Raw genomic sequence first — 18,526 nt, 5'->3', positions numbered from 1 at the left:
ATGCAGGTCTCAGACGTTTACCACTTCGGTGAAACACACGAGCACGGGTATGATGCTGACAAACCTAGAAACATAATCGGGGCGAACCGGAATTCGAACCCACAATCATAGGTTTCTGGCGTGCCCAAGAGACGCAACTCTGCACAGTAAATCGCGGCGCCTTAGACGACTGGGCCACCCGTGCCCCCCCCCCCCCCCCCCCCCCCCCCTTCCTTGGAACAAAGATTGTATCAAATTAATACAAATGGTTTTGTATTATCTGTTTTATAAAGCTTAAATACTACAATAAGCCTCCCATGTTTCCAAACATAAACGGTCCTGCTAAACCAGTACTGTCTGTATGATACGTCTACTAACTGTTTCATTTCTCTATAAAAAATATAATATTTGACTAAACTACAGATTTCAGGTTCATAAATTTTCCCTTTCTAAAACGTCCTTTTGACTTTCTGTCAAACCAATATGTATCACGTGTAGTGAGTGAGTGAGTGAGTATGGTTTTACGCCGCTTTTAGCAATATTCCAGCAATATCACGGCGGGGGTTACCAGAAATTGGCTTCACACATTGTACCAATGTCAGGAATCGAACCCTTGTCTTCGGCGTGACGAGCGAACGCTTTAACCACTGGGCTACCCGACCGCCCCGTATCACGTGTAATGATCTGGGTGTGTCGCATCGCGTACCAGCTGTGAACAGACAATATATCAACTTATGTAGTTCATCTGAACTCGTGACAAGTTCCCAATGATAACGTACACTGAGTTCAAACAAACAAACTAAATCGATTTATTTTCTATATAAATCGAACAGTATACAATGTTGGTATTCTTTGTCCAACGTGGGACAAAGAGAATAAAATATTACAATTTTATTACAAAATTCATCCTCAGTGAAAATTCATAAAAATATCAGGTTTTGGATAACATTGAACGAAGATAGCGATATACAACTCGTTTTATAATTCAGTATTACGATTCATTATTTGTGATATATCGACAGTTTCTTTATTCCCGAATACATCAGTTACTGTTGGTCCGCTGCGTACCACTCCTCTCCATAGCCGATGATACAACAGGCCAGTCTGGCTCCAGCATTTCCGTTTTCCTTGCTGGACGGCTTCCCGCCTCTCCCAAGGTCATCCGTTCCTGCGTGAATCTGCCACACCAAGAAAAGCCAAAGTAACATGTGTTCGTTGTGTTTTATTGTAAAACAGTAGGCGATCGGAATGGAAACTGTTGAACTCACCACGATTGCTCTTCCTAATATGGAGTAACGGCCGAAAATGCTTGCAACCCGGTCACGGTGATAGTGTTTGACGATACCATCATGAGCCGGAATGTTCCCAAAGTCGCCAACGTGTCTGCAAGCATAACAGAGCAATACAGTTTCAAATAAGCCTTATGGTTATATCAATTATAGCTTTGTCAAGTATTTAATGTCAGGTTATTTCCTTATCACTCTTGGAGGCCCAGGACACCTAATGATTTATGGGTCCTCAATCCGTTGTTGCATCCCTTAGAACATTCAGGATCCGTTTGTTTTCGGATTGAATTCCAGATTCTTCTCGATCACGACCATTGAGGTTTAATATGCTCGTATATGTCCACAACGTTAATAAACACCTACAACCCGGGTCATGTTGATTTAATAATTTCTTGTTTAATGTTTAATAACTGTTTAATGCTGCGTTACATCCTACTCAATCAATGATTTAATATGGAAACATGCACCGAGCATGTCTGCCACCAAAGTAATACCTTTTTAAGTTTGTTGTTTACGCAATATTCCAGCTATTTCATGGGTTCTAGATCTGTGAAAAATCGGGTCTGGACCATTTAAGTGAGGTGCAGTGAGGTAAATGGGATTTAACGTCCCGTTCAAGATACTTTTACTTTGCGATGTACATGCACGTGTGTGGGTGGCTGTTAATTCTAGTTTTATAGTGCTCATCCACCTGGTTGCCATGCTGCAGTTTAACATGGATGCCCTACCTCAGACCCAGTAGACTGAATCCGAGCCGACCTGTCCTTATATTGTCCCCTTAATACGTCGTTTTGTAGGTCAGGGGTAGAATAGGTCTTCAGCAACCCATGCTTGCCGTAAAAGGTAACTATGCTTGTCGTAAAAGGCGACTAACGGGATCGGGTGGTCAGGCTCGCTGACTTGGTTGATGCATGTCATTGATCCCAATTGCGTGGATCGATGCTCATGATATCAATCACTGGATTGTCTGGTCCAGACTCGATTATTTACAGACCGCCGTCATATAGCTGGAATATTGCTGAGTGCGGCGTTAAACAACAAACCAACCAACCAACGTCGTTTTGTATGACAGAGACAGGGGAACTTACAGCTGATGCTCTCTTCAGGCAGACGCTGACCGCTGTAATAATCGCGTTTAATGCAAATGGTATATGCATCGGCACCTGATTGGTTCCTGTATCTATTAAATAGCTTACCTTTGGCGATTAAGATGGTTTTATAGTAATAAGACATATTGTCTCATGCTTGTGGGTATTTAAATAGGGTTAAAGTGAGTTTTTAGCGGCTCCGAACAGTAGTTCAGTTATATGCGTAGCAAACTGTATCTGCTAAATATGGGATGGAAGCCCGAAGTGATGTAGTTCACAACTTTTGTAGTCTCAAAGGGCGATGGTATGGTGCTGAGGAATTAATGATGATGATGAGGCATCAACGCGGTTGTAAATCGCTCTCTGTGATCCAAACATCGTAAGAGAATATATAATATATTCTCATTGTTAAAAATGACGGCTACGGTACTCTTTAAAACAATGAACGTTAAATTCGTTCTCATTATTTCTTCAATATTCTGCAGCGTACCTAACGTTTCTTGCAAGAAGCGGAGGCAAATAATGTCATCCTCTTATTATTGTGTCAAAATGTCTTAGGGACCATCCATTTGATATTCTGGGAAATTCTTGGATTTTATCAAAAGATATTAATTGTCCCGGAAAAATCTTGAAAAACATACTTTTGCTTCAGAATGAGGTAATTGTCATAAAAAATATCAGTTTGTTGCAAGGTGTTTTCTGAAAATATATTTAGGCTTATGGATATAATTCACAAAATATCTGCTTTTGCAACTATAGCTGAAAAAAATAGTCTTCATACGACATAACAGTTATCCAGGTGACGTAGTCTACAATTATCAGCGTCAAAGACTAGCCGCTTCGGGAAGCGGCCATCGACGACCAGGGCCTAGTTCAACAAAGCCAACGTTCAATCGTGGGAGTTACGCTCAGATTACTTTGTTGAAAGGGGCCTGCCTAGTCACTCGTGTCCGCCGTGCCTCCAGTGCCCTCGAAAACTTCAATAACAAATTAAACACTTACTTGAAATACATGTTAAACATAAAAGTGATGTTAAAATTAAAACCTTATTTGATCAAAGGGAGCCCCGTGGGTCATGTTGAAAGGATTGTAATGGCCTCCTGTGCTGGTGCATCCGTCAGACAGGTCACCGTATTGATGCACGTGGTAACCATGCTTTGTCAAGGGGTCAGAGAGTGGGAAACCCTCCAGAGAGACCGAGACCAATAGGTAACTATAGGCACCGCAGTACTGTAAAAACAAACGTAACACATATCTGCGCATTGAAGAAAAAAAGCGACAAAATCTTTTCCATAATCATATAACTATATATTTTTTTATTGAAAACATGTGGAGGACATTTCCAAAATGGATGCCTCAAGTACAATATACGATGGCCGATGCAATTCCCTATTTTCCTGTGTTCTTATTCAGGTAAACTGCTATTGCATGTGTTTTCGAAAAATGCCATCGGTGGGGAAGGATACGATTTGCTAGTGATTCATTAATTTACATGCTCATGATATCGGAATCGTACCATGGCCTCTTTTAGCAGCTGCATGTGTTTCTTCTGATTATGGAAAGGGTTTTGTTGTATTATTTTACCCTGGGATGCCTGTCTCAAATACACATAATTAATGTATTTTCACCAATTTTACAAGTCATCAGAACAGAAACAGCGTGACGGAAATACATATACAAAGGGGTTTTCTCCTTTGACAGACCTACATAACAACATCAACATGTCACCTGTCACATAACATAGAATGAAAAACTAGGCTACTGTTCTTGAATATTTATCGTTTGATTTGTTTTAAAGGAAATGTGGGCACAGGAGTCACTTACATCAGTTTGAGCGAAGCGTACGGCTCCAGTTAACTTGTAAGGAGCTCTTGGGTCTGCCTGAATAGTACAAGTGGCAAAATCTGGAAACGAAACAGAGCTCCGTGACGAGTTACATAAACTACATGTAGCATCTACTGGATAATATAAAATACATGCGTGTTTATGTAAATACTTAATGCAAGGTGTATGCGTCTTTATGTACGGCATATGTGACTTTATATATTACATATGTGTGCTAAAAAGCTTTTTGAGCCATTGTGATGAACTGGAAAAAGTCATATTTATTTATGTAAATATATGCGAGTGAATGAAAGTATATGCGTATCAGTACAAGTGTGTGCATTTGTAAAAATATGTGAGTGTAAGTAAGAATGTGCGTTTTTATAAAATATAATTGCATTATATAAGTTTGTGTTAGTATATACGTGTTAATGCACGTTTGTGCGTTTCAGTGCAGGTATGTGAATTTCGGTTAGAATATGTGAATTTAAGTGAACATTTTCGGGTTTATCAGATATAATTATATCATATACGTTTATGTAACTACATGCGTTTCAATGCAGGTATGTGAGTTTATGTTATAATGTGTGAATGTAAGTATGAACACACGTGTTTAAAACGTATTATTGTATTATGTATGTTTATATATTTATTATTATTATTATTATTATTAAGTTTTCGCTTTGCAGCGTAAGTATATGAATTTATGTAAGTATATATGAGTTTATGGAAGAATATGCGTGTATATACGTAAATTAATAATATTATGTGAGCATAACAATCTTTATGTACAAAGTAATGTGAGTTTATGTGAGCATAACAATCTTTATGTACAAAGTAATGTGAGTTTATGTGAGCATAACAATCTTAATGTACATAATTATGTGAGTTTATGTGAGCATAACAATCTTTATGTGCGAAGTAATGTGAGTTTATGTGAACATAACAACCTTTATGTACAAAGTAATGTGAGTTTATGTGAAAATAACAACCTTTATGTACAAAGTAATTTGAGTTCATGTGAACATAACAATCTTTATGTACAAAGTAATGTGAGTTTATGTGAACATAACAATCTTCATGTGCACAGCAATGTGAGTTTATGTGAACATAACAATCTTTATGTATAAAGTAATGTGAGTTTACGTGAACATAACAACCTTTATGTGCAAAGTAATGTGAGTTCATGCCTTTCACAGTAAGTACATGTAGGTGGGTTTGAGTAAGAATATCCGTGTTTGTACGTATCATAAGTTTTTGTAAGTTTATTCGTGTTTATGTAAGTATGTAGTTATATTGACATATACGTATCGACATGTGTACGAGGTGTTACATAACTAACATAACTTTAAAAATATGCTTTCAATTTCACCAAAACGTCCTTGACATACATTCAGTATATAGCAGACACCTCCGAGCCTACAGCAGACTGTGTATATTCATAAACCGTCTGTCATAACAATTGATGCATAATGCAGACGGTGTATGAAAGTAGAAGGACATACGAAAAACTGGTTCGTCGAGTTAATAAATATTTAATATTAGATTTGTCTCTTATACTTAATATTTCAGTTTGTCTGCACTTGACAGAGTAATCTGCAAATAGCATGTTCTGCAAGAGGAATTAAAGGGAAACAATAATCCAAGTTTGAAAGTATTGAAATATGAGTCGGATTCTTCTTCGCGGAATCATAAACTTGCTTATTATGGTTAACTTTATAATTTCGACTGGTTTGACTTGTGTTCGGCGTCTATCGGACGATTGTAGAATGAGAAGCCGTATATCATAACAAAAAGTCAAACTTTGTTGTTGATTAATGCATACACGACTCGAAAGGGTGAAGCTATCGGTCAGCAGGGGGCACGGGTGGCCCAGTCGTCTAAGGCGCCGCGTTGCGTCCCTTGGGCACGCCAGAAACCTATGATTGTGGGTTCGAATCCCGGTTCGCCCCGATTATGTTTCTAGGTTTGTCAGCACCATACCCCTGCTCGTGGGTTTCACCGAAGTGGTTAACGGCTGAGACCTGCATCACTTCGGGCTTTCCTCCCACATTAAGCTGACACGCCGTGATATAACTGGAATACTGTTAAACGCGGCGTTAAACCCAACTCACTCACTCACTCACTCACTATCGGTCAGCATCATATTATGCACAGGGGAAAACTACACAGTATCCCTTCAGAGAACTCAGGTAAACGGTGAGGTGATAACTAAATTGGTCAATAAAAATGTGAAATTTGAGATAAATTATCACTGGACATTATGATTCACCATTTAAATTGTATTGTTCTGCTAGGCATAACCGATAGGCGACAATATTGGATAGGGTGGTTAGGTTCGATGGGTGATAAGTCGTGGGTGCCCTATGGTGTGAATCGTTAAGCCATGTCTCAGGCTCAATTATTTACAGGCCGCCCTAAAACAGGTTGAATATTGAGACTGAGACGTTAACCAACTGTCACTCAGCCACGTGTATGTTCTTACCTTCGTGAGGAACGCAGTTGCTCTTCGGTTTGCTAGAAAACTTCGAAATCCAAGGGTTCGTGTTTAAAACTGACCCGTTGGCGTACAGCACACACTGGGATACAACCGCCAGCACAGCCGGGAGGTACGTCGGCGACATCTTGACTTATGGATGCAGATCGACTTTGGGAGTTTATATTAAGGAGGGTCACAATATGGGACTACAGTTACAGTAGTGTCATTGTGACAGCTAGCGTGGTTATATATAACACGATGTCATAAAGGTATATGAGAAACAATGAGAGAGAGAAAGAGAAAGAGATTTTCAGTGGTCCATTCATATAACCTTCACAGCTATTTTGCCCTTAATGAAAAATGGAATCCGTTTCGGCGGATAATCAAGACTGGTTATTTTCTTACATTGACATTACATATATTAGTAGAAATTTCTCATTATTTGGGAAAGGATTAAATATGTCTCGTTTGTTTCTCATACATCACTTTAATTCGCTTATCGTTAACAATATAAATAATGATAACTGCATAAAAAAAAAGAAATATTATGATTTATTATACATTTATTTTGATTGTATTAAACTACTGTCATTCATTGTATTTATATATACAGACTAAGGTAAATCCCCCATAATATTGTTTTGGTAGAGATCAGTCAAACACCATATAAATACACTCGATGATACATCTGGGTCGTTTTAGTTCCCGCGGGCCAAGACGCACCAAGGATCGTGAAAGAGTCAATACTGAGTATGCTGAGCAGAAAGCATTCAAATTATTCATACTGTTTGTCCAAATATGAGACTGAGAGAAAGCATTATACCAATGAAGAACACAATTCATACTCAGTGAAATGTCCATAAGATATCAGGCATTGAAAACCATTTAACGACGTATGTCAACCGCTCAGACAGCGACATTCGTTTGACAATGCAGTGTTACTATTCAGTATTCCGTATTCGTGATATGTCCACAGTCTATTCCGAATACATCAGTTACTGTTGGTCTGCTGCGTACCACTCCTCTCCACGTCCGATGACACAACAGGCCAGTCTGGCTCCAGCATTTCCGTTTACCTTGCTGGACGGGTTTCCGCCTTTTCCAAGGTCATCCGTTCCGGCGTGAATCTGCCACAACAAGAAAAACCAAAGTAATATGTGTTTAAGTGTATTCACTGGTTGATTATCATTCCATTCTTGCAAATAACAAAGTCTCCATGTGTGGAGTGACCCCTGATTGCAATGACAGTGATGGTGATTTTACATTCAATTTGAATACTTTAGCTTATGTAGCATGGATGTGGTCTTTATAGTTTGGCTTAATATTCAATCACCATCAAGAACTACTTTTTGTTTGAAAAGGTTGGTTAAACTTGAAAGTTTAGGAAACAAACGTTTCTGACCAGTGAATTATACCATATCAAGTAAGTTCCATGCGACGAAGAATTTCAGTGTTTCCACATTATAAATCTTAAATATGATGTATGACATGGGCCAAACAGTAACTAATGGATCCTTTAATGCTGATTATTTCCGTGACAAATATCTCCAAACTCTTCTTGGCGTTATTAATAATATACAACTAAAAAAGTGAATTATAAGATGCGCCCAAGTAATTTCAATTGTAATGGGAAGGAAGATAGTAACATTGATGGAGTCCAGTCATGCATTCCACCAAATTCAGGCATCAAGTTTGGGCATTTAAATCTGCTGTCGCACAATATTTTATTCCTTCATATACATGGCATGACGGAAGATGTGAGAGGCACAAAGACGGCAAATAATCGGAGTGCATCCAACAGAGTTGTCCTTCAAAGCTATCTGGCGTCAACTGGGCCAACATTAAACAGTAATGAATGGTGAGAAGGCACGCTGTTCTTTCACAGTCAGAACGCCCTTCTTCCCAACATGAATCCAGGACAGTGCTTTGATTAGTTCGACGACAGCCATTTGCAAGTAGCCATATTCTACAAGGAGCCACTTGAGAGCAGCAAGATTGACGTCCAAGAGCGTCATCAAACACCCTCTACTGGTAGATCACCAGAGGTGTTGTTTGGGATCATCTTGAACACAACAGACTAGGAACCTGAAAACCTGGCGAAAAGTCAATTTGTCGGACGAAAGCATGATCCTGTTCCGTGCCGTTGATGCACGACTGAGGATTTGGAGGCACAGAAATATGGCCTAAAAATCCATGAACATTAGGCCAGCTATCCCTCATTGAGCAGACTCGGTACTGACTGGGGGTGTATCTCTTACGATTGCAAGATGGATCACTCAAGACAACATCACCACATCAGTTCAACCGAAATATCCGGAAACCAGTTGTTGTTCCCTATTTCAACAATCACCCTATAGCCTCAAGACTTCAGTTGAAGGGTGACAACGCCAGACCTCATCGTTTCAGGGTAGTGACCACGACAGCCTACCTTCAGAAGAACGCTGTGCCGACTCTGCCTTGGCCCGCAATGAGTCCAATTCGGAATCCGCTAGAGCACATTTGGGATACCTTGGGTGTAGTTTACAGGCACTGGAACCTCATGTACAGAATCTGCGTGAATTGAAAGGAGTTGCCCCTTCTGCACGCCCGACTAGTGGGAGAGGCGCTGGATGGAGGTCAGTGTAGGGTTTACTTACTACTGAACCTTTGAAGAACGGGTGTCAACGATGGACCCAAAGTGATATTTGCATCAACAAAACCTGAAATCATCGAATGAATTCTCCATACCTTAAAGAGATATTATTTGGGGGATGAAACTACACTGGTGGTTGTGCTAGAATATCCTGATCAAAATATAACCTCAGCTGACAACGGTTGTTTCTTATTGTTAGAGATGCATTCGTTTACCCGAACTCATTTGTCAGTAGTTTCATTCCAACACTAGTTGTATTAGTCATTGAAAGATTCTGTGAGTGCTTTACTTTCTTCCAGCAGTATATTATTATAGTGTTGCGATCTGCGGATACAGTTTAGGGAAATCCGATCATTTCATTTTCTTTTAAAACAGTATGCGCAGGCTGGTAGGAATGGGGTCAATTGAACTCACCACGATTGCTCTTCCCAATATAGAGTAACGGCCATAAATATCAGCCATCCACTCACGACGATACTGTTTTACTTGACCAGCTTGAACAGGAATGTTCCCAAAGTCACCCACGTGTCTGCAAGCACAACAAATCACAACTGTTAAAAATCAGCCTTGTGGTTACAACTACAGTTTTGTAATGAAATCTCAGATCATTCCCCTATCACTTCTGGATGTACAAACGCCTATTAATTACTTGGAGTTTATAGGTGCAAAGTCAGGATCCATTAGTCGTCGGTTCGAATTCCTGATTCTTCTCCTATTATGATCCTAATGTCTCGTAACCCTTGCTCAAGGATTTCCTCCCTCAGGTTGAATTTATAAGTCCTCGCATTTAACTGACACGCTTTAAAAACGTTGTTCAAATCTGCGTTACATACAACGCAATCACTCATTTTATATGTAAACATTGACAGAGCAAGTCTCCATAATGATAATAATAATACTGTGTATATCTCTAATGCACAAAGCGTGCTAAAAATGCTACATTATTACCCCCAAAATGTGCACTCGGTTTTAATTCTCAGCTCCCTGGGGAATATACCCCCTAAGCTACTTGTGAGGTTTTAAAACGTTAACAGTCACATCGCCATCTCACCCCACCGGGTAGCCATTCACTGCTTGTACACAGAGGCACATTTCGAACAATGTCACTTGCCTAAGGAGACACCATATGTGTCTTGAGACGAGCATGGAGATTGGCTGGTTGTTACTCATGCTATTAGCCACTGCTATGACTGCTCCATTTCAATAATTAATGTTCGTACAGACCGCCATGTAACATTGCAGACAGCAACATTAATTACAATGATAACTTAAAAATGCATGTTAAAAATACAAGTGATGTTTAAGATAAAACCTTTTCTCATCAAAGGGAGCCCCGTGGGTCATGTTGAACGGATTGTAATGGCCTCCTGTGCTGGTGCATCCGTTAGACAGGTCACCGTATTGATGTACGTGCATGCCATGCTCTTTCACTGGGTCAGAGGTCGGGAAACCCTTCAGGGTGACCTTGATTAATAGGTCACCATAGTGGCCGCAGAACTGTAACACAAAAACGAAACATCTGCATCTGTACCATGAAGTAAAAGACGATTTAGTATATAAGCGCCCAAACATCTGTCTATCTTCCATCCATCCATCCATCTACCCACCCACCGATTTTTTATTTATATATTTTTGTAACGATCATTTTACTATGGTCGCGTATATATAAAAAAAATCTGTATATACAATGAGATACCTTTCAAGAAATGTTCAAACTTCTGTTGAACTATTATTGATTGACTTAAGTGGGCTCTGCACATTATGAACTTTAAAATATTTGTATGTATACCGTAATTGTGTGAATGTGTCACCCTCAATATGCTATGCATTGTAGTTTAATTCAAATTCAGTTCGGTTCAGACTGACCAGCGTAGATCGACGGGATATAGCTGGACTGTTGTTTGAAGACATCTTCCCTCACCTACATATATATTATCGTTTGTGGTACAAAACAATATATTACACTAGTAATGTTTTTTTCTGTGCTCATTGCGGATATAAATCACAGATAAGGAATACATACATGTACCTCACATTAAATCATTTGTTTTTAATCAAATTTGTTAAATGGCAAATATACATTGAAAAAGCTAATCAAAGTTTTTATTTTTATTTTTATTTTTATTTTTATTATTTCATTGATATCTGTGCACAACCTTCTTAAAGTGAAATATGGTTGAGTCGTGGTTATTTCGTGCTTGTTTCATTTTATCAACATTGGTCACGTCTTTTCCAGTCGTGAGGCATAGGAATTCTCTGGCAGGTAAGTTGCGAGAACTTACTGGGTCACCTGTGCCCCAAATATATATAACTTCAAAATGTGAATTTGTACCGATTTTAAAAGTCATCAGTACATACCGTGATACGTAAACGTGAAGAAAATAGAAATCTTTAAAAATCTTCAAAAGGGGTGTTCTCCTTTGTCAGACCTACCTGACGACATCAACATGACACCTGTCACGTACAAACACATATCATGAAAAGAAGGACAACTGGTCTTGAATAGTCGTCGTTTGATTTGTTTTTTAAAGAGAGAGTGCCTGTCATGTAGGTACAACTGTCACTTACATCCATCTGAGAGAAGTCTACAGTGCCAGTCACCTTGTAAGGAGCTGCTGGGTCTGGCTGAACAGTACAAGTGGCATATTCTGGAAACGAAACAGAAAAGCGCCTTGACAAGTTACGTAAGCTTGCACCGCCGGTAAAATGACGTGCATGCGTATTTATGTAAGTAAAATCAACAAAAAAAACAATTCCATAATCATGAAAGAATATCTCCTAAAAGCAGTGTCCATTTGTACGATTCCGTATAGATCATGAGCATTTGATTATGAATTACTATCAAGTAGTAATGATACCAGGTATTCGCGAAAAGGTGAGCGAATCCTGCTCAATCTGGGGCACCCGTCACAAACACATACAAAAGAAAAGTCAATTGTCTTATATGATCACAAGTCAATCTAATTAAGGAAATGATTGTTAATGTAAGGCATGTGGGCTTAAAAATTAGATATATGTGTCTTTGTACGCTTTATAAGGAATACCTTATGAAAAGGAAGTATATGCGTTTCGATGCAAGCAGGTGGGTTTATATTAGAATATGTGCGTTTAAGTAAGAATAAGCGTGTTTGTAACATTTACTTGTATTAAATACGCTTACATGTATGTACGTGTTTGCGTGTTTATTAAATGTCTGATTTCAACGTAAGTATGTGAGTTTATGTCATTTTATGTGAATATATGAGGAAATGTTAGCATATCGTGTTTACGTACATGTACACGTGAATGTATATAAGTTTATGCGTTTCAATGAAAGTATATGACCTCAAGTAAGAATATACCTGTTTGTACGTTTGAGTAAGAATAAGACAACAGTCAACGTCAAGCTTATATATGATAATGGGTTTCCGCAGTATTAACAGTTATGCCCCTGTTGGACATTAAAAACTGATCATTTGTACATTGATTATCAATCAAAACACCATATTGGTCATTAAACGTAGGCCTGAATACATATACAAGTTTTCAACACAATTATGGCAGCTCATCGGAGACATTCTCGTTTCGTCTGGTAGGTTCGTGTGCTTGTTTGCTAGATTCAGTTATATACAGGCCGGTCTGATAATGCTTGAATATTATGACTACGACGTGAATGTTCTTACCTTTGTGAGGAACACAGTTGTTCTGCGGTTGGCTAGAAAACTTCTGAATCCAAGGGTTCGTGTTTGAAACTGACTCATGGGCATGCAGCAGCACACTCTGAGATATAACCATCAGCACAGCGGGGAGGTACGTCGTGATCGGCGACATCTTGACTTATGGATGCAGAACGACGTGTGCAGTTTATATAAGGAGGGTCACAATATGGGACATACAGTTACAGTCTTGTCGTTGTGACAGCCAGCAGGATTTTATATCACATATCACAAGTATGTGAGAAATAGTGTTTGTGTGTACATATGTTACCCTTCCATGTACTGAGTACAGACACACAACGTATTCCAGTACTATAAAGAAAAGTCCTACCTCAAATTAACTGATTTTGCATCATTTTGTCATATTTCCTGAGATAGAGATTTACGTTGACCTATTGTGACTTTTAATATATTTTAGATTCAATGTAATTGGTGTATTGTTGAACATTATCAAGCAATGGTATGTCTGGTCCAACTCGATTTTTTACAGCCCGCCACACACTATATATATATATACACGCAGACACCCTATATAAAATACATATACACAAACATATACACACACATGATATTTCCACAGTTACGCACACACACGCAATACAATATATATATATATATATATATATATATATATATGTGAATGTATGTAAGAATGTGCGTGTATGTATTCATTATATATATATATATTTATATATATTTCTCCCATAACAGGGCTTGATCTCCAATCGCCAGCAGTGGTTTATTCGTAGTGGTTTATTTTTATTTACGCAATCTGATTGGCTGGCTGATAGTGGAGTGCTGTGTCAGCGTGTTTTGATTGGCTGTCTAAAAATAAATTCCGGCACTATTTTCGAATCGGGGATTCCCGAGGTCGTCTGGTGCAGGAAATACTCAGCTGTCAAAACATTAGGCCCCACCGTAGTGACGATGTTTCAATCACCGAAAGTTGGTGATCAAGTGAAAATTTGTGGAGGAGGAAGGGGTGTGATATGCGGAGATGTATCTGAGAATTTCGGCTTCCCGATGTACGAGATTAAGTCGCAGAATGGGAAGACGGTGACCGAAGCAAGATACCGCTTCGATATTACGGGACCAGATGAGCCATTCCGGAAGATTCTTCACTGGGCGTTTTCAATGCTAATAAAACAGCTAATGAAATAGTTAAGTAATTTATGTAAAAATACTAATAGACTACCATATTGCTTTTGGTATTTAAAAAAATTAACCATCAAACACATAAGCAATGTCACGTTATAAACGAAGTGTTGATATGGAGCCGATCGATCGTTTGTGTAACCCAGCGTCCAAAGCATATTTCATAGTTATTTGACAATAATAGAGACTTCATATTTCAAGAAAATAAAGACTCAAATAATTTGTATCTAACGCAATACTTCATTTTAATGAAGGAAACGATCATACTTTGCCGGACCGTACAGCGCACGACCAGGGTGTACTGCAACCACAGCAGTTGTCTCCCCTTACAACAGGTAGAGTTTATCCAGATCAATATAATTCATCTATTTGGGCCTATAAATATTTGGGGGTTTTTTACCTTGAAGACTTCAATAATTGAAACATGCAATTCCTGGAAAATTATGAAGCTCATTTTTTTAATAAAAAAACATTAACATTACCACATTTAAACTTGAATGCAGTTATAAGTACCTTGATCTATGAAAACTCAAAAAGTAATATATGTATTTATATTTTTTCTTAACTATTTTGATTTCTAATAGGGAGCAGTGAAAAATTAATTTCATATTATTATTTTAGGTAGAAACTCACGAGAGAAAGAAAGGAATGGGTCAAAGAAAAGATCAAGAGAGAGTTCTCCATTCAGAGGTAAAATAATGATATAATTTTTTTTTTGAAATTCTGAAAAATTTGTTGTTTTGGTTGGGTTCGAGAACTTAGCCATAGGAACGAGGCTTGCCGAGTCCCTAACCATGACTTACCACAAGTATAAATATATACAATAAAATATACACACATAAATCATAAGTAAATCCAATATACATACACTATTAACATATTTTCAATCCATTTAGGTTAATCATATTTGATAATCATCATTTTGCAGAAATAATAGTTACTTTCAAAGTCAGTGCTGTTGAGTATCTAAATCAATGAATAACTGTTATTAAATCTCATGTTGTTTATTTGTAGATGTTAGACTAGATGGTTCAGATGATGAGTTTGATGAAGAGTTCAACAACTGGATGTCATGTAGCCAGGAGGAAATACAGCAATTCATCAAGGCACAAGAAAATAAGAACACCGCCAAGAAAACTAATTCAAACATGACAACACTTGCCAAGTGGTTAGAGAAAAATAGAGGTGAAACAAGACCCCTTCAATCCATCCCTCCACACAGACTTAACAGTCACCTTTGCAAGTTTTTTATGGATGCCAGGAAAAGTAACGGTGAAAACTATGAACCATCATCCCTTAAAGGTAAAATTACGCACTTTAGAAACATTATTAAAGTAATATCCAATATTATAAAAACATGGGCCTCAGATTGGCAAGTTTTCACTATTACATTTACAGATGTTAACAAACATGATAAAGAAATTGAAGTTTAATATTTTGGTAAACATCCACATCTTTAACTAACTGTCATTCTGATAGCAATGTATAGCATATATTCCAAAATTAGGAACAATCTGATTACAGTTTGTTTAATAGATGACACATAATATTTGAACGTCTTAAATTTCAAAGTAATTATACAAATCTAAATTTAAATATATTGTTATGATGATTTTAATTTTGGTTTATTCTACATTAGGATAATACACTTAATATCAAATTATTATTTAGACCAGTCTGCTTATTACTAAAAGTATGAAGCATGCTTATCTTCAAGTTCTTAAAGACATTTTACTTACAGGAATGTTATCATCATTCAACCGACATCTGAGGGAACACAATTATGCCTACTGTCTCATTAGGAGCGAGGAGTTCGCCCAGCTTAATATGGTCATTGCTTCCAAGCAAGTGGAACTGAAAAGAAGTGGGAGAGGAAACAGACCTCGTAAAGCGGATTGCCTCACAGAGGATGAAGTCGACTCATCAGGTAAATCCATGTTATGATAAATTTATTCAGCTCTTAACATCCAACTATCCTGTGACAATAAATTCTTTAGCTATGAAAAAACATATGAAAACAGCTAAAATGAGCGAAGTGGTGCTCTTCACATGTATGTTATAAAAGGTCTGTATGTAATGTATAATTGGCCGGTGTTCTCTTTACTGATATAAAGTCTCCCTCTGTCCCTCAGGTCAACTGGGATCACACACACCAGAGGCGCTCCTGCACACTGTATGGTTTAACAATACCATATACTTTGGTATGAGAGGAGTGCAGGAGCACCATGATATGAAGTTGGGCGATTTGAAAGTGAAGCAGGATGGTAATAGCGATGATTATGTTGCCTTCTGTGAGCGATCAACAAAAACAAGAGGTGGAGCAGATCCAAATAATATCAGGTAAGGAAAATAAATTGGTGATGATTTGTGAGTATGAATATTATATAAATACAACTTAATGCGCAACAAAACGAAAATATTCAATTGTTTAAAATATACTTCAATAAAATTGATTTTAATGTAATTTGAAATCATCTTCTGGTATGTTTTATGGATGAAAGAAATGTAACTCTTATGAATTATAATGAATGACCTTACACAAATAATTTTTTAATTAATCAGTAAAATAGATCATCAATGATGTGAAAGATACTTTCACTATTTCTATCTATCATGTGTTTGTCTTACAGACAAGTTGAGCCAAAGATGTGGGCTACTAAGGAGAACCCAGAACGTTGTCCTGTAAGGATGTTCAAAAAGTATACAGAATTGAGGCCAACACACTACATGAAGGAAACTGATCCCTTTTATATATCAACGTGTACAGACATGAATAAGTCCAAGAAGTGGTTCAGGGGACAGCCAGTAGGGATCAACAAGTTGGGTTCCTTCATGAAATCTATGGCGAAAGCAGCAGGTAATTTATGTTTTCCATCTATATGATCTAAATATCAATATCATAAGAGAAAATGTAAATTGTTCATATCAATACATGATAATGTTTACACTACAGTGATGATAACTTGATTTAATTACTACATGCAGATTTAATATAACAAATGTAATAAAGTTTTCCAATAAACCATTATGATTCAGGATTGACAGATGGAGGACCACAAGCCAAAAGGTTGACCAACCATAGTGCACGAAAATATGTTGTCCAAAAGTTGTGTGATGCTGGTGTTCCTAGCAACCAAGTGATGCAGGTTAGGAGCTTCACTAAATGCTAAATCGATGAATATTCAAAGTTAAATAATCAAATTTCATGTTTGAAAACTTGTAAAGATCTGTGCAACTTCTTTATGTCAACATGATACAAAGACAATACTTATAACTAAATTTTAGGAATGAAATTGACATACCCCATATCTCATAAATATGTATTATTTATTAAGCTTATTGATTGCAGATATCTGGCCACAAGAATGTGCAAAGTCTAAATGACTACAGTTCACTGAACAGCAACCAGCATAGAACTATATCTAAGATTATTGGTGGACAAACAAAAAGACCCAAAAGCACACAAGGTCCTGTGAGCCCCATACCAGATCCTGTGAGCACCATGGTGTCCAGCCAGATGTCCAGAACAAGTTCTGAGCAGAGGGAGAGCCACACAGTCTATGTCTCCAGGGGTGTAGATCCCGTGCAGGGAATGTTTAACAATATATATGGGGGCACATACAACATCACAGTTAATTATTTTCAGAATCAACAGTATTAAAGACAAGGTATTAAATGTTGTAAATATTTGATTACTGTTGAAATGATATTTTATTGTTTACATATATCCTATGTCTTTATGTTTCACACACAATAAACTATTGTGCTTGTCAAATTCATTGTTTCTTGTCATTCTCAAATGTGTGAAAATTAGACAACTCATTTAGTAACATGTTTGGTGTTATGATGGTAAATAGTATGTTCAAAAGTCAAATATTGAATTATTCACTGTAAAATTAGTTTAAAGAGCAAAATTCGTTTACAAATATTTCAATTCTTTCTTTGAGTTGAGAAGATTCACCTGGCAGTAATCAGCTGATCAGTTGCCTGAGTTGGTATTTATAGAATCTAGTCTGATCAATCCTGCTGACAGTTCCTTGAGCCCTTGTTTTTCGTTATCAATATTTTACAACAAAAAAAACAAATTCATTTCCTCTTATTTGGGTTTATAACATTAGTTTCCAGCGGACAAATAAACGTATGACTTGTTTACATACACTCAAAGGTGGACCTATTTAGTGTTGCGCATTGAGACTGATAGTCGCGACGAGATGAATACAAATAGTTATTGGCCGGGTAATCCAAAACCTTTTATAGATATCAACTCACATTAATAATTCTCAAAACGTTACTCCTATCATTTTTTAATAGTTAACAAAGCCCGTAACATGAATGCGAACAAGTGCCTTGCCTGTCACGGGAAGACTCCTGTGGGTTGTCGTCGCTAG

The 18,526-nt window shown here is 37.6% G+C and overlaps 4 protein-coding genes across 4 annotated transcripts; 2 read left to right on the top strand and 2 right to left on the bottom strand.

Annotated features, from left to right (window-relative positions):
• Nucleotides 1-764: 764 nt before the first annotated feature.
• On the bottom strand, nt 765-6,872 carry LOC124138587 (superoxide dismutase [Cu-Zn]-like). The gene is made up of 5 exons (XM_046505314.2): nt 6,663-6,872; nt 4,178-4,257; nt 3,399-3,583; nt 1,248-1,362; nt 765-1,157 (listed from the first exon to the last, which is right to left on the bottom strand). Exons 1-5 carry the CDS (start codon nt 6,799-6,801, stop codon nt 1,026-1,028), a joined length of 651 nt encoding a protein of 216 aa, XP_046361270.2. The 5' UTR covers nt 6,802-6,872; the 3' UTR covers nt 765-1,025.
• A 329-nt stretch (nt 6,873-7,201) lies between these two features.
• Nucleotides 7,202-13,129, bottom strand: LOC124138585 (superoxide dismutase [Cu-Zn]-like). The gene is made up of 5 exons (XM_046505312.1): nt 12,951-13,129; nt 11,857-11,936; nt 10,601-10,785; nt 9,703-9,817; nt 7,202-7,783 (listed from the first exon to the last, which is right to left on the bottom strand). The coding sequence occupies exons 1-5, from the start codon at nt 13,096-13,098 to the stop codon at nt 7,652-7,654; spliced, it is 660 nt and encodes a 219-aa protein (XP_046361268.1). The 5' UTR covers nt 13,099-13,129; the 3' UTR covers nt 7,202-7,651.
• Nucleotides 13,130-14,381: 1,252 nt separating this feature from the next.
• On the top strand, nt 14,382-16,082 carry LOC124138640. The gene is made up of 4 exons (XM_048397250.1): nt 14,382-14,473; nt 14,760-14,828; nt 15,153-15,440; nt 15,880-16,082. Exons 3-4 carry the CDS (start codon nt 15,206-15,208, stop codon nt 16,080-16,082), a joined length of 438 nt encoding a protein of 145 aa, XP_048253207.1. The 5' UTR covers nt 14,382-14,473; nt 14,760-14,828; nt 15,153-15,205.
• A 199-nt stretch (nt 16,083-16,281) lies between these two features.
• LOC125381091 lies at nt 16,282-17,979 on the top strand. The gene is made up of 4 exons (XM_048397286.1): nt 16,282-16,478; nt 16,769-16,995; nt 17,175-17,284; nt 17,488-17,979. The coding sequence occupies exons 1-4, from the start codon at nt 16,342-16,344 to the stop codon at nt 17,797-17,799; spliced, it is 786 nt and encodes a 261-aa protein (XP_048253243.1). The 5' UTR covers nt 16,282-16,341; the 3' UTR covers nt 17,800-17,979.
• The last annotated feature ends 547 nt before the right edge of the window (nt 17,980-18,526 follow it).

The sequence above is a fragment of the Haliotis rufescens genome, unplaced genomic scaffold (genome assembly GCF_023055435.1).
Source record: "Haliotis rufescens isolate VD_foot unplaced genomic scaffold, xgHalRufe1.0.p SCAF_17, whole genome shotgun sequence".
Lineage (NCBI taxonomy): Eukaryota > Metazoa > Mollusca > Gastropoda > Lepetellida > Haliotidae > Haliotis > Haliotis rufescens.
This window is presented reverse-complemented; position numbering and strand designations above follow the sequence as displayed.

What these genes read in the sequence shown, in the direction of transcription:
- LOC124138587 (XM_046505314.2), bottom strand. Translation starts at nt 6,801, where the DNA reads ATGTCGCCGACGTACCTCCCGGCTGTGCTGGCGGTTGTATCCCAGTGT. An exon ending in CAACTGCGTTCCTCACGAAG is followed by an intron (nt 4,258 to 6,662) that starts GTAAGAACATAC and finishes TTTCGTTTCCAG; the next exon opens with ATTTTGCCACTTGTACTATT. An exon ending in GCTCCCTTTGATCAAATAAG is followed by an intron (nt 1,363 to 3,398) that starts GTTTTAATTTTA and finishes TTATGCTTGCAG; the next exon opens with ACACGTTGGCGACTTTGGGA.
- LOC124138585 (XM_046505312.1), bottom strand. Translation starts at nt 13,098, where the DNA reads ATGTCGCCGATCACGACGTACCTCCCCGCTGTGCTGATGGTTATATCT. An exon ending in TAGACTTCTCTCAGATGGAT is followed by an intron (nt 10,786 to 11,856) that starts GTAAGTGACAGT and finishes TTTGTGTTACAG; the next exon opens with TTCTGCGGCCACTATGGTGA. An exon ending in GCTCCCTTTGATGAGAAAAG is followed by an intron (nt 9,818 to 10,600) that starts GTTTTATCTTAA and finishes TTGTGCTTGCAG; the next exon opens with ACACGTGGGTGACTTTGGGA.
- LOC124138640 (XM_048397250.1), top strand. Translation starts at nt 15,206, where the DNA reads ATGTCATGTAGCCAGGAGGAAATACAGCAATTCATCAAGGCACAAGAA. An exon ending in TGAACCATCATCCCTTAAAG is followed by an intron (nt 15,441 to 15,879) that starts GTAAAATTACGC and finishes TTTTACTTACAG; the next exon opens with GAATGTTATCATCATTCAAC.
- LOC125381091 (XM_048397286.1), top strand. Translation starts at nt 16,342, where the DNA reads ATGAGAGGAGTGCAGGAGCACCATGATATGAAGTTGGGCGATTTGAAA. An exon ending in GCAGATCCAAATAATATCAG is followed by an intron (nt 16,479 to 16,768) that starts GTAAGGAAAATA and finishes TTTGTCTTACAG; the next exon opens with ACAAGTTGAGCCAAAGATGT. An exon ending in ATCTATGGCGAAAGCAGCAG is followed by an intron (nt 16,996 to 17,174) that starts GTAATTTATGTT and finishes ATTATGATTCAG; the next exon opens with GATTGACAGATGGAGGACCA.